Genomic DNA, 15634 nt, shown 5'->3' on the forward strand with positions numbered 1-15634 from the left:
TAATATTATTGAGCTCTCTAATTCAATTCTTACTAGTAACAACTCAATTGCAGAGCTCTTTAATTCATTTAGAGAGCTCTCGAATTGAATTATTACTAGTAAGAATGCAATTAGAGCTCTCGAATTCAATTCTTACTAGTAACAATTCAATTCGAGAGCTCTGTGATTTAATTAAAGAGCTCCCCAATTGCATTTTTACTAGTAACAATTCAATTAGAGAGCTCTTTAATGCAATTGTTACTAGTAATAATTACAATTAGAGAGCTCTTGAATTGAATTGTTACTAGTAAGAATGCAATTGGAGAGCTCTTTAATTAAATTAGAGAGCTCTACAACTGAATTGTTACTAGTAAGAATAACAATTAGAGAGCTCTCTAATTCAATTATTACTAGTAACAATTATAATTAGAGAGCTCTCTAATTCAGTTTTTACTAGTAAGAATGCAATTACAGAGCTCTCTAATTCAATTACAGAGCTCTGCAATTATACATATCTTTAATTCGTTTTTTTACTAGTAACAATTAAATTAGAGAGCTCTGCAATTGCATTCTTACTAGTAAAAACTGAATTGTAGAGCTCTCTAATTATAATTGTTACTAGTAATAATTGGATTAGAGAGCTCTCTAATTGTTATTCTTACTAGTAAGAATTCAGTTGTAGAGCTCTCTAATTGTAATTCTTACTAGTAACAATTTAATTGTAGAGCTCTCTAATCAAAAATGAATGGAAGTCAATGGAGACATATGACTAGTAAAAATTCATTTAGAGAGCTCTCTAATTGCAATTGTTACTAGTAATAATTGAATTAGAGAGCTTTGTAATTGTAATTCTTACTAGTTATAAATGAATTAGAGAGCTCTACAATTTTAATTGTTACTAGTAAGAATTGAATTGTAGAGCTCTCTAATTGCAATTGTTACTAGTAAGAATTGAATTGTAGAGCTCTCTAATTGAATTGTTACTAGTAAGAATGAAATTATGACGAGTAAAGCTGGGTACAATTTAAGCTAAAACGGCTTGCCATAAATAATTGGATTAGAGATCTCTAATTGTAATTCTTACTATTAACAATTCGATTAGAGCTCTTAAAAATGAATGGAAGTCAATGGAGACATATGACTAGTAAAAATTAATTTGTGAAGCTCTCTAATTGCAATTGTTACTAGAAATAATTCAATTAGAGAGCTCTGTAATTGTTATTCTTAGTAATAATTGAATTAGGGAGCTCTACAATTGTAATTCTTACTAGTAAAAATTAAATTAGAGAGCTCTCAAATTTTACTTCTTACTAGTAAGAATTGAATTGTAGAGCTCTCTAATTGAATTGTTACTAGTAAAAATGCAATTATGACGAGTAAGGCTGGGTACAATTTAAGCTAAAACGGCTTGCCATAATTAGAGAGCTCTCTAATTGTAATTGGTAAGAATTGAATTGTAGAGCTCTATAACTTAATTCTTACTAGTAAAAATACAATTACGACGAGTAAGGCAAGATACAATTTAAGCTAAAATGGCTTGTCATACTTCTACCATCAATAGTCTGAATGAAAAGTCACTGAAATGCCACGGCGGGGTCTACATGGATTCCCAATATTAATGCTGTAGTTACAGTTTGCGCGGCCAGGTGGCGACAGAGAGAACGGAAAACCCCAGCCATTCATTTACGCTAGCGTGTGTAGTTTGTACACTAGTTAGAGGGTGGAATCACTCGCATCTCGCATGTCGAAAGCTTTCATTGTGGACGCAGTGAGTACACTGATGAGCACTAATCGGGATCCCACAAAATAAACAAAAACTCTACAGCGTAGACAAGAGAAGAGGGACAACATGATAAAGAAGAATTAAGAGGACTGACTGCTTGACATGGATTGTCCAGACATCTGCAATACAATACTTTTCAAGAGGACAGCAAAGTAATACTTTATGGATTTTTATTCTCTTGCATGATTTACATGATCTCATTATTATTTAAGTAAGATTCGTCAAATTAGGAATCGATTCTGAAATGCATCACTTTTTTTCTTTTTAGTTTTTTTTTTTTTTTTTTTTAACAAAACAAAAGTGGAATGTGATCGCACGTATTGGATGTATATTGGATTTATAAAGGACGCCGGGAGGCAAAGACTGAATTAGACACAGCGCATCTGAATCCTGCATCACTTTATAAAAGTAAATATGGGGAATATTGAGAGTGTGGACGGGCAGTCTGAGATGAAGCATCATATCATGCCCTTGAAAGTTCCAATGCCTGACCCAACAGAGCTGGAAGAAAGATTTGCCATAGTTTTGGTGAGTATGGCTGTGTAGCAGTTTCGTGTATAAATATTGAGTGTATATGTGTTTTTACGTTTAAAAATATATTTCAAACTTTTCATTTTAAATATTTATATTAAGTTTATTTCACTTTATCCTAAAAAATTTAGACCGTGTATTTACATTAAATCATTGTTTGCGTTTCCTTCATTTAAGTAACTATTATATTGTTTTCATCCAGTGTTCCTATTGATATTGCTTGGCATCTCAAACTTTACAGTGATAGCCTAATCACAACGCTTAGACGAGCTAAAGAGTCGTGTTGACATTTCTCTGATATGTTCCGTATGTTAGCAGCTTTATGACTTTCTCAAATGTTTCACTGCCACCCCCATTTTGTTCCTCGCACGCTTCTCCTCAGTTCTTTTGTCTCTGAAGCTTCACGAGCGCTGACAAATGATGTGATATTTCACACGAGGGTGAAAGACACATAAACAAAAGTCACTTTACATCCCAAAAGTTTTCTTTGGTAAAATTACATACAGTCAAAGAGCGTAATTTTGTAAGGGATGTAATGTAATTCATCTCCTCACAGAGCGCTGCATTTTCTGAATTCCCCCAAAACTCCTACGAGCGAGAGATGGTGAAAGATCCGCCTCCTCCTCTTCTCTCAATCCAGCGCCCGCTGTTCGTTTTGAGCAGTTTTTTGTGTTGAACACACGCTTACACGCTCGTCGTCTGTCATTATGAATCTGACATTATGAGGCAATCAGGCGTGTTTATGTAATACAGTAACTTAATCAACATCATAGCATTTGTAAACATCGCTCGCCCTTAATTTGTCATGCAGTCTTTGTAGTTTGTTTATTTATATTTCTTTGTTAACCAGCTGTTTCTCTCTGTTTGCATTTTAAAAAACTGATTAATAACTACTTCCTTAGCTTACTTTTCATAGTTGTTCTCTGAGGCAAAAAGTCAATAAGTCAGTCAGTAATAGATAGGCTAGATATTTTTTTAATTGATCAAAGAGTTGTAGTTTAGCAACAAAGTGACCTCTCCATTCTGGACTGATGATGGAAAGCCTGACCATCCCAGGGTGGATCCGAGGTCAGTTTTAGAGCCTTTGTCGGCAGTCTTTAAGTTCAGATTTCCTCTCACTGCTTTAACTTTGTGGGAAAGCATAACATTTTGAGTCACATTTGTTTCTGTTATCGAATGGGCTCTGTCTGTCCCACTGGAAAGATAACGGAACATCAAAGTGTGTGTCTCCACTCAGGAAAACAGGCCTTCGGCTTCACACTATGATACTAATTAGACTCACACAGGTTGAGAGTGTTTCTTCCATCATCGATTCAGTCGGAACCAAACCACATTATTACATGTGCATGTTTTGTGCATTCAAAAGAAACAAATAGGAAAAACGTGATTCTGACAGCCACAACCTCTTTTTTATTGTGCATTTATAACTTTCCTGACAGCATACAACTAGTATAATCAGTGACGTAACACCTCCTTCCCTCACTTCCGCCTTTTATTTCCTATGTGAAACTGCTTGTGATACACATTTAGCTCAGTGTGAGGTAAGGTTGTATCTGCTTGTACCATCTCTCCTCCCTCAGACACACGCTCTCAGACGGACAGCGCCTAATGATGTCATAGGTGTAGGCTGTGCCAGCACAGTAATATCCGTGCAGTGATGGCTTTAACAGGAGCTTAGCACACAGCAGGGCGGGCTGTGTGTGGAGATGGATCAGGGGATGAGATCCCTGGGTTACATCAGACGACTTCATGCAGCCCGCTCATAAAACGCTTGGTTCAGCCTAACCGAGCGCATGTGCCATATACATCGTTTTGCTCTTTTTCCTTTGTCTGGCTGATTCAGACTCTGCTTCATCTCAGCTCTCTGCGGCTGGAAACAGCTGCCTGACATTTTTCCCTCGTTTGCGAAAGGAAATTGCATTGTGGATCTGGCTGAGGCTAGTTTCTCCAGCAGTGCCTAGAGAGTTTAGTGTGTTGGCTACTGGCTTTCTTGATGTTCTCAATCTAGAGTCTAGACTATTGCATTGGTTTGCTTTGGTCACGCAGCCTTCAAGATTCAGTCAGAAGATTTTGGTTTTCTTTATTGAAATTGGCAACATCTTGACTAAATATGTGTAAGGGAGGCAAGCTAGTAAGAGCTGTGAGAGTTAACATCACTCCCCTAGCGATTGGAGCGCCTCCCATGCCAGAGACGTGGGATTGAATCCCGATTGGAGCGCACAGGTTCGATTCCCTCTCGGAGAGGGATTTCATAATGACTTAATAGGATAGTATGGGCCTGAGACGAGAGTTCAAGAGATTTCCACGACGCATGCGCGAGAACTGCGATCTAACTCTACTCCTTTTTCAGTTCTCGCGCATGCGTCGTGGAAATCTCTTGAACTCTCGTCTCAGGCCTACAAGGAAGAAATGGAATAGTTGAATAAAGTCGTTATTTTTGTTTTATTTCCGCAAAAAAAGTATTCTCGTCGCTTGATAAACTTATAGTTGAGCCACTAGTCACATTGAATATTTAAACATTTTCTTCAATGACTTTCTGGGCCGTCAAGTTTTAATGCCTTAGGCAGCCTATGTAGCAGTGATCCACCTCTCAAATTGAATCAAAAATATCTTCATTTGTGTTCCGAAGATGAATGAAGGTCTTACGGGATTGGTACAGGATGGGGGTGAGTAATTAATGACTTAATTTTCATTTTCGGGTGAACTAACCCTTTAACAATGTAAGTGGAACCCTAAATCCATCTGGAATATTCTATAGTAATGGGACACTCTTACACCTCACTCGGTGTCTGAAACTGAAGTTGGGGTCTGGCTTCCTGGCTAAACTTCTCCATATGGGCCTCTGTTTTGTTAAAGAGACAGGAGGTGTAATTTTTTTCTGAGGTGCAGCGATGGAGCGGGAGTAGATGTGTGTGTGTGTGATATCCTCTTTCAAAGTGCTCCCGCTCGACTGCACCGCGGCGGATTCCTGTGGTCTGCTCTCGGTTGAAGCCACGGGAGAACTTTAGAGAAGGAAAATTCCCTTTGAACTGGCTGTCTGCCACTGTGCACCGTTGTAATGACTTTAACAACACTTTTAGCAGAATGCCATACTGTGGGGCCATTGGTTTATTGTCTTGTTTGTCTACTATGAAGTACACGCAGAAAGATTTGCCATCTTGGTTCTTGTAGTAAACTTCTACTTTTCACAATTAAAGAGCTTTAGCTTTGCGAGTGTTAAAGTGCGAGCTTTGCCACACAGGAAGAAGCTACATGGTGACCCTTCCAGCCCCATTGCTTGTCAGTGTGACCCTTGACACTGTGCTGTCCGTCATGTCACAGTATTTGATAGATGTCACTCAAGTGGAACTAATGGAGTCAAGCTGTGGCTCCTGTTTATGGGACATTAAACCTAAATCATTTTCATTAGTTTGGCCTGTGTTTAGTTTATCCGCTCTGTGTGTCCGGTCAGTCTGCTTTCGGACCGAGTGGAGCGCTTCTAAAGAGCCTGCAGGTGGGGAGGAATCGGCCATTGTTCGTTTGTTATGCCGAAGACTCAAGCTGTGGGAGTGTACATCTGTCTCTCGTATGGCTCCGTCGCTGGGATGTCTGAGGCTCCTCTCTGTGGGCATCCTTGTCTTACACGATAACACACGTATGCGTTAAGTCTGACAGGTTTTTGTGTTGTGCTGAGTTTAAAGTGCCACTGTTATGCTTTGTTTTTTATTTTTTCTAAATAAGTTCCAAGGTTTGCAGCATCAACCCTTGTCTCTTAGTGACTGAAATGGTTCAATCAAGGATTCAGGCTCTTTAAACCTCTCCTACTCTGCTCTGATTGGTTAGATGGCTCAGATGGTTGTGCTCTACTACTTACAGCACGTGTCGAAAATGAAACGCACAATGGATTTCAGCTCTGGAGGCTTCCTCAGCAATTGTATATTCAGTTCTACCTGAAAGACTGGGGAGAATAAATGAAGAGTTCAGATGCAAAAGCCTCTAAGTGCCATTTGAAATTTTCTTCTAGAATGATCATTTTTATTAAGCTTGTATATTTAAAGATACACTGTGTGATTCTTACCCCATCTTGCGGTAAAAAGGTATATGACCATCCAGTGAATATTAGTTTATGTTCCTCTCAATTCCGATTTCGTTTTAACTCCTACGGTGGCCAATGTAGTCCAAGATTAACATGGCTTCCAGTTCGACCTCGTCCATGAGTGTTAACTCAAACGTAAAGGCGAAGCTTGAATTAACGGGTATGTCCCTCTTTGGCTAATGTACTTTCAAGATGGAGGGGCAACATGGCGACCGACATTGGAACCCCTTACCCGTATGTATTTTCAATGGCATATTATACACTCATGAGAATACTTTATTACTTGAATACTTGAACGAAGTAAATATACATTAATAAGCACATATATTTTTGAAAGAACTAAGTGTTTTTAGCTAAGAATAAACTAAAAGAGTTACACATTGTAGCTTTAAGTTCAGTAATTTCACTTAAATGGCAATGAAGATTACCTATAATTGTCATTTAAGTGAAATTACTGAACTTGCATATACAAGCTTGATAAAAAAATGTAAATGGCACTTAGAGGCTTTTGCATCTGAACTCTTCCAATACTGTAACAATAAATACATTTACTGATAGCCCAGCAAGCAATAAAGTTCTTTGGTGTAGGCCCCGTCCATATCTCGCAATCCGAGGGTCCGGACTCTGCATTTCCTGCCTGAAGACGAAGGTAGGGGCGCAGCCGACCCCCTGGGAGGTATAGGAAGGGACCATCCTGTGGTGGTGGGGAGAATGGAGGTGAATGAAAGCGTCAGCATCTGCGAACTCAAACATTTGTAAGTACTGGTCTTTTATACCGCAAGTATTAGACACGATTGGATAGATGAGAAAGTAATAAGTGACGTAGCAATTGAGTCTTCCTGGCAGAACTTACGCCAAAGCTTCCATTTATATGATCAATAACAATGTTTTCGGTTTAACCGTATTAGTTTGAGCCTGAGTCTCATCCTTTGGAAATGCATACAAAGTGGATTTGCTTTTGCAGCGCAGAAAACTGTTACTGACATGTCGACAACACAAACCTAACTCTCAGCTACAACCACAGTGTTTGTGGTCGGGCCAAAATAGAAGTTGTTCGTGGGCAGGCAATGAAGACCATATAGACTGGCATTATGCTACTTTGTTTCAAACTTATGTAGACTCATCCAAGAAATAAGACTGGAATTGCTGACAACTTGTTTCGGGCAGTTCAGAATTGGTTCCTTCTTTTGGGAGACAAAAACTCCATTTATTGTGCACTTTGATTTTTGAAAGTTGCAGACCTTTAACATTCACAAACCGATATGCAAAGTAATAATAGAAAAAGCATAATAGGGGTACTTTACATTTAATTTAAATTCTGTCATCATTTTCTCCCCCTCACGTCGTTCCAAACCCGTAAGACTTTCATTCATCTTCACACTAGTAAAGATATTTTTAATGAAAACTGACAGCTTTCTGTCCCTCCATTGACAGTCTACGCAACTACCAATTGATGTTTCAAAAATTTCAGAAATAGATCGTAAAACTAAACTACATGAATTGAATTGAAAAGAGACACCATCGCTTTATGATTAACCAATGTAATTTATGCTTTCATTTCACATATAAACATTCATCAATGCACACATCATTTGTAGTAAATGGAAGCTCAAGCATGTTTGCTTGACGTGCGAGAACCAATGAGGTTCATTCTCGTGTTACGCAGCACGCTTACTCACGCGTCAAGCAACTATGGTTGAGCTTTTGTTTAAGTTTGCTGATCAATCTTTATAAGCTATTCATTAAAAGTATAATGAATATATTTTCTTAAATATATTTAAGAAAAAATATTATTTATAAATAAAATATTTATATTTTATATATAATATAAATTATATATAAATCTATATACAGTATATACATGAAAATATATCTTAAATATATACAAGCATGTGTGTGTATTTATATATATAAAATAATTATACACAGTGCACCCACATATATTATGTAAACACAAACTTTTAATTTGGATTCGATTAATCGCGATTAATCGTTTGACAGCCCTAATATATTTTCTTTCCTGTTAAGCATAAATTGAACATTTTGCTTAAACAAGAAGAAAAAAAATTGCTTGCACTGTTGCACAATAAGAAAAATTCAATTAAATCAACTATATAGTCTAAATTTCTTATGCAGTGTTGCCTGTCAAGTACATTTATCTTGTTTCAAATATTTTTTTTGTTCTTGATTTAGTCATAAACAGCAATTTAATGTAATTTTTGTAGTGTATGCCGCCATGTACAATATATTGAACAATATATGCAAATTTATTGTTGTGGATGGTTTATATTTGGCCGTAGGTGTGTGTGTGTGTCAGGCTGTTCTCTTTTGCAGCTGTGTTGAGGGTCCACTCTGAGCAGTGGTTTCCTCTCCAGCACAATGGAGGCTCTGTGAGTGTGTGTTGTTTTAGAGAAAGGGCCTCTCCCCCCTGAGCCCTTTGTGCTCGTTTCTTTTACTCTAGAGCTCGCAGGAACTGCTGTAAGAGTTCTTTCTTGCAGATAAATACTATTTCTGCACATGCCTGTAAATAAATATTGTTTCGTTTTTATCAGTATCACAAAACCCGAGTTAAGGAAACCTATGTTTCCTCTTTTTTTGGAGCCTTTTCTCAGACTCGCGTTTAGAAAAGAGTATTTCCGTTGTTCCGTGTATTTTAATGTTGGCAGGTCTTAGTGGGTGGGGACTCTGCACTAGAACTCACCATTATTATTATTATCTCAGGGTGAATTTACTCACCACATTATGATGACATGGGTCTGGTGGCCTCCACAGCTAGAGATTTTCTTTAGGATTCTCCTCAGCAAGTTCCACTTTTCCATGCTGGCAGCATTTTGAGCCACTATGATATTTTCATGGATAGATCTCCAACTGCTGTGTGTGTGTTAAATAATGGAACACTATATATAGATGTTGCTTTCTTTTACATGATTAATGCATCTGTCTGTCTGTCTGTCAGTCCATCTATATGTGTGTATGTATGTGTAATACTTTTTTCTTGTTGTAAGCATAAACCTCTCTAAAATTAGATTAATTATTAAAAGAAATAAAAAAGACATATATATATAATGAATGAATATATATCAGGTCAGTTGCCATAAAATATGTGCTAACATACTGTATGTGTGCAAGAGTGTGTACAGTCGTGCATGTTTTGATGTCGAAGTGAAGCCGTCTCCTGTTCTCCCATTCCTGTGTATATCCGTTATGACCCTGTTCCTCTCCATCTCCTGTGTGGCCGACCGAAGACGCAAACAGGACATCCTCTTTTTAAGTGTCAGCCAGAGGCTCTGATTCACTATAAATTGTATTTGCCGAATGTTTATATTTATATCACTATAAGCTCAGTTCCTTCTTCATAACTCCAGATCAGATTCACATGTTTAGAATGAATCCTGCTCCTATTTAAGAACTGAGATGTGTTTGATCATGACACCATTAAAGGGAGTCTGAATAATGAATGTGTCGCAGATCCTGTCAAGTAGAAAGAGAATTGCGACGTCACATCTGGAATCCTCATGATCTTCCTGAAATCACAGGAAATGTTTCTGATTAACCACATCACTGAAAAGAATAGTTCAAGAAGACCCATTCATATAGCATGCTTAAGAGTGTACATTTTTCTCAATATTTATTAGATAAGAATGGCCAGGTTGTTTTACGAGCTTCTGAACTTTTCTGTTTTAGAGGGAAATGTGTTTCTGTGTCTTTGACCTGACTTATGATTTGTAGCGGACATAGCGGAGTTGCTAAAAGCCCCAGGGAATCTGGTGGAGAAGAGCATAGTTCACTAGTATGCAGGAGGCACACCACAGCTGTAGACCATCGAGGCGTTAATGGCCTCATCAACATTACAACGTCTGTGTTTACCAGTTAACGTTCGCTGTGTTGTTGAGAAATTTGAGAGGGAAATTTCGTATGCTGTGCATTTTTAGTGTTCTCTAACAGTTCTGAACTGCTAGTTTTATTTTAAATGAGCAAGTTCATTCTCTTTTCACAGCTGACAATAGTGGTGTGTCCTAAGGCTGATAAACAAAGGCAACACAATCTGCTCTGAAACCTGGTGATATGGTCATTACAGAAAGGTTTTTGTGAGAAAATCATTTTAATTAATAATTCTATATTTTTTAATAATAATAAATAATAATAATATATTACTATATATTGTTATTATCATTTGAATTGTATTATATATTAATTGTATTATATATTTTTATTTAAAATTATTATTATTATTATTATTATTATTATTATTATTTTAATAATTATATTATATTTTATTATGAGTATTATTTTAGGTATTTATATTGTATATTTTATCTTCTTCAAATTACTATTTATTATTATGTATTTTAAATTAAATGTTTTATTTATTTTATTTTATATTGATATACTAAATTTTACACTCATCTAAAGAATTATTAGGAACACCTGTTCAATTTCTCATTAAAGCAATTATCTAATCAACCAATCACATGGCAGTTGCGTCAATGTATTTAGGGGTGTGGTCCTAATCTCCTGAACTCCAAACTGAATGTCAGAATGGAAAAGAAAGGTGATTTATGCAATTTTGAGCGTGGCATGGTTGTTGGTGCCAGACGGGCCGGTCTGAGTATTTCTCAATCTGCTCACTGGGATTTTCACGCACAACCATTTCTAGGAATTACAAAGAATGGTGTGAAAAGGGAAAAACATCCAGTATGTGGCAGTCCTGTGGGCGAAAATGCCTTGTTGATGCTAGATCTCAGAGGAGAATGTGCGATTCAAGCTGATAGAAGAGCATCATGCCTTGTTACCACTGTGCAGGCTGGTGGTGGTGGTGTAATGGTGTGGGGGATGTTTTGTTGGCACACTTTAGGCCCCTTAGTGCCACTTGGGCATTGTTTAAATGCCACGGCCTACCTGAGCATTGTTTCTGACCATGTCCATCCCTTTATGGCCACCATGTACCCATCCTCTGATGGCTACTTCCAGCAGGATAATGCACCATGTCAACATGACAATGAGTTCACTGTACTAAAATGGCCCCCACAGTCACCAGATCTCAACCCAATAGAGCATCTTTGGCCCTGGATGTGCATCCCACAAATCTCCATCAACTACAAGATACAAGAATGCTGTCAACACCTTGTTGTATCAATGCCACGTAGAATTAAGGTAGTTCCGAAGGGTGTTCCTAATAATCCTTTCGGTGAGTGTATTTATCATATTCAACTTTAAGCCCAAACTATACTTAGGTTTTTATGCATACGCAAGAACAGTGCATGTGATGCAAATTTCGTCACCAGAACAGTACGCACGCAGGCTGATATTTGTAACAGCACGTACTTTATATACGTAGGTCCCACATGCGCATTGAATTTGTTTTGCACTAACCAGTTGTTCCACTAGACATTTTTTCACAGTAGAAAACAGAAATATAACTTTAGTTTAAAACGAATGCAAAGACATTTTTATACTTTTTGTACATAACTTCTGGAGAAAAACACAGGCACTGGACAAAGCTGAAACTTTCTAAAGCGCAAGTGCCCGCATTCGTGCACGCTATTAAGTGGAGTATACTTTACATTAAAAAAATAAGTATACTTTGGGCTCTTCAATCCAGAATGGTTTGGAATGCGGATTGTTTGTGTTTCTTATATAAACAACTGGTGGGGGATGGTGTGGCAGTTCACTAGTACCTTGACCTCATCTCTTACTGTGTGGTGGTGGATGGGACATTTGTGTTTTGTGGATTTGCTTTGTTGTGATTGCCTGGTTCAGGTTACTGGTTCGGATTGGGAGATTAGGTGTCATAGCAGTGAATGGAGGACAGCATTTTCTCACACTCCATTTAGTCTTGTTCAATGCCAGGAGACTTGCTTGAGAACAGCCCCGTCCTCCTTTTGGTCAGAGTAAACTGTTACTTTTAAACTAAAGGTGGAAATCCCCCTAGGCTTGTGATACCCTTCATGACTGAGGTGCCTGTGCTTCTTACTTGTATGATACACTGTTTCAAGGAATAGAAGCTTCAAGACTTTGTGTTGTTTGCAAAATACGAAAATTCACCCATGAACCCAATACTGTCGTTTACATGTGATATGTGATGTCATTGCCTAAGGTCATTTTTTTTCAAAGAGACTGATCCTGTCCTGCAAGAGGTCCATTTACAGATATATAATTTTATTTTAAAATAAATAAATAACATTTATTCAAAATATCATGTCATATTATTAAATTAATATCTAACTATGGTAACTAGGGTCTCTTTTAAACTCCCCTTTTTTTGGAAATAGCCTCATTTTACAACCCCAGAGTTAAACAGTTGGGTTTTACCATTTTCGAATCCATTCAGCCGATTTTCTGATATTTAGAAGAATATTTGGTCTCATTGACTTCCATAGTAGGAAAAAAAATATACTATGGAAGTCAGTGAGACCAGGTTACTGATATTCTTCTAAATATCAGAAAATCGTCTGAATGGATTCGAAAAGTGTTTAACTCTGGGGGAGTTGTAAAATGAGCCCATTTCCAAAAAAAGGGGAGTATCCCCATAAAATTTGTCCATGTTTGTCGTAGGGCCAGTTTTTTTTCAACCAGGGTCTACAAATGTACTGTATGGTTGGAAAGTTTTCATATTTTACTGCTTTATTAATGACTGCACAGAAGGGTTTCTTCAAAACACACTTTTCCCCAAAAGTACCAAACAATTTTGGAAAAATGGGAGGAAAAGGCTTCAGCTCAGTGTGACGTTCAGTAAGAGCTATTATTTCCCATTCAAACTCGCAGTCCACTATACCTGGCAGGGTTGGTGTACATTCCTCAGGTCCTGCGTTGACGCTCGGCGCCTGGGGACCTATTAGGTTGAGCTCAGTAGCTGAACGGGGGAGACGGTTTAGATGGGGAGACGGTGTGTGTCTGGCGGTCTGCTCTGGTCTATTCGACTATGCTGACACATGCTAGATCCATTGAAAGAATATAAGATCCCAGACTTCCCCCCTCATTCTTCCTTTACTACTGTAGGCTACCATTAAAACTGATAAAATGGAGTGAAGTAGGGGACTCTACCTGTTGACTTAGTAGTCAAAGAGCTGATTAGATCAGTTTGTAAACCACTCTTATTGGCTTTACGGTTTAAATTACATTAAGCTTGTAGGTTTAAGTGGGCTTTGGAGGAGTTTATGTTGGATGTCTCTCAGAGTCTAGGCTCAAGCATGGGAGCAGTCACTCGGAGCTTTACATGGGCGCAAAACATTTTTGCATTGTTTGTGTTTATAAATGCAGCTAAGAATTTTTGCTCACATGAACTCCTACTGACCTCTCAGAGCGGACGGAGGACCGGCCAAATAAGGCTGTAAAAGTGTGTGGCCCTCTTTTAAACATGCCATAGCTGTCCCCCTGGTGAAGACTAATATTTGACCACATTAATATGGGGAAGACGGGCCATTTTGAATGATGCTGATTTGTGATGTTGGTCTTTTATCTGTCTTTTAAAGTCAAAATGAAATCAAAATTAACCATAATTATACTTTATTAATATGTTATATGTTCCTGGTCTTATTATGAATGATTCATCAGTGCATGTTATTTTAAAGAAAATTTTATAATATTTTTTATAAAAAAAATATAGCAACTTAAATATTGTAAATAATATCAATTGATTACAATAATACAAATTTCTCCATTTGTGGTCTGGGATGCTGATAGGCTCCACCATCCTCTGCAGAGGATATCATCATTATTAATTGTTATATAATATAAAAACTTAAGTAATTCGAATTATAATAATACAATTATTTAAACAAATATCATTATATCTTTTTTCCAGACATTTTTCCAGATTTTTTCAGATTTTCAGATGGTGTCTCTTAAAGTCGTTTATGACAAATAAGGCAATTTTTGATGTAAAGTAAAAGAAAAGAGCTGTGAAATTAATGTGGATTAAGTCTAGATTATTTGGTTTTGGAAAACAATGCTAAGAAAGAACTGTTTGAATTCAAATTGAAGTTGTCCTTTAGTGTATTGGCAAATATGAGATATTGTTGAAATCAGAAATAGGTCAGCTTTATATCACATTATAGAAGAAAAAAATTGTAAATACATTTCATGTTGACTTTGAAAAGTTTACATTGGTATTTCTGGCAATGTTACTATTCATAAACAGGAGGCCAAGCCTCCAGATGAGAAAGCACAGATTGGTTTCTTTGAATTTATGTTGTCTTCCTGTCTGAACTGTGCTTTCCATCATGTAAGGAGGGCTGTGCGTGACTGGGTTTTTTTCCCCCCTTCTGTTCTCTGTCTTTTGGACTCTTTACTTCTCTTCATTCTCTGCAATCGGATACCCAACAACAAATCAAGCTACTGTTCTCTTAACACACATACCCCCCCCCCCCCCCCCTTTGCCTGTCCTACTCCCTCATGTCATCAGCCAACTGTCCACATTTCTATAGTTAATTTAACTCCACCTGTAATTTGTAGCATGGTCTTTGTTCACAATTTAATTTCCAGTGAATCACACGGTTCATCTTATAATGGGTCTTTCCTCTCCCACACTTCTATTTCTCTTTTTTTGAAATTGTTTGGTATTATTAGAAAGGGGCTTTCCATATTTGTCATACATGTAAAAATTAATGTTCCCAGAAAATAAAATAGCCTACATTGCACTTGAGTCATTTTTTTTTCACTTTAGTGTTAAAAACGAGTGTAACCGATAGCCACAGTCTATTGTTCAACATAATCATTTGCCAAACAACTCAACATGCCAGAGAAAGGGAATGGTTCTTTGTTGTGTCCCCACAGTCACCCTTTCACAAACTATACTGGGATCAAACAGAAGCTCTTTTTGTCCCTGTCGTGGGTAGAGTGCACTCTATTCTGGAAGTTAAGAGCTTTAGGGAGTTGATTTTATGTTTAATTTTCAGACATTGGTCCTACTTTGAAAATTGAAGGTATTTTCATCTCACATGTACGATGTGGGTCTCTTTTTAAATCATTTATGGCTGGAAAACAAGACTGGACTTTTGTAGGAAAAGTCAAATGAGATTAGCAAAATTAGATTAGGGATTGCCAGTTAGCTGATCCCTTTGCTCTAGCAGAGTTTTGGGGAATGTAGATCATCTGGTGTTTTTTGTTTTGTTTTGTTTTATCATTCGTATTTTTGGACATGACCACCTTTTTATATTGTAATGTTCTCAGCCGTTTCATGCTGAATGTGTGGGACTTTTTATGCCAAAATAACACGTTCTTCCTTTCCAGGAATTGACAAAGCAGTTTCATTGTGTGCCATCTCA

The 15634-nt window shown here is 37.4% G+C and overlaps 1 protein-coding gene across 6 annotated transcripts in view; it reads left to right on the plus strand.

Annotated features, from left to right (window-relative positions):
- The first annotated feature begins 1511 nt into the window (after nt 1–1511).
- Nucleotides 1512–15634, plus strand: part of fmnl3 (formin like 3) — a 43564-nt gene continuing 29441 nt past the window's right edge. For 2 of the 6 annotated variants that reach the window (XM_089124434.1, XM_089124435.1), the window contains exon 1: nt 1512–2290. In XM_089124434.1, the coding sequence (XP_088980560.1) occupies nt 2177–2290 (114 nt within the window). In that variant the 5' untranslated portion in view covers nt 1512–2176. Of the gene's footprint in view, nt 2291–7042; nt 7124–15634 lie in introns of those variants that run through there. The other 4 variants (XM_089124436.1, XM_089124433.1, XM_089124438.1 and 1 more) reach the window with 4 other exon arrangements.

This window comes from Pimephales promelas, chromosome 20, assembly GCF_988280905.1.
Source record: "Pimephales promelas chromosome 20, fPimPro1.hap1.1, whole genome shotgun sequence".
Lineage (NCBI taxonomy): Eukaryota > Metazoa > Chordata > Actinopteri > Cypriniformes > Leuciscidae > Pimephales > Pimephales promelas.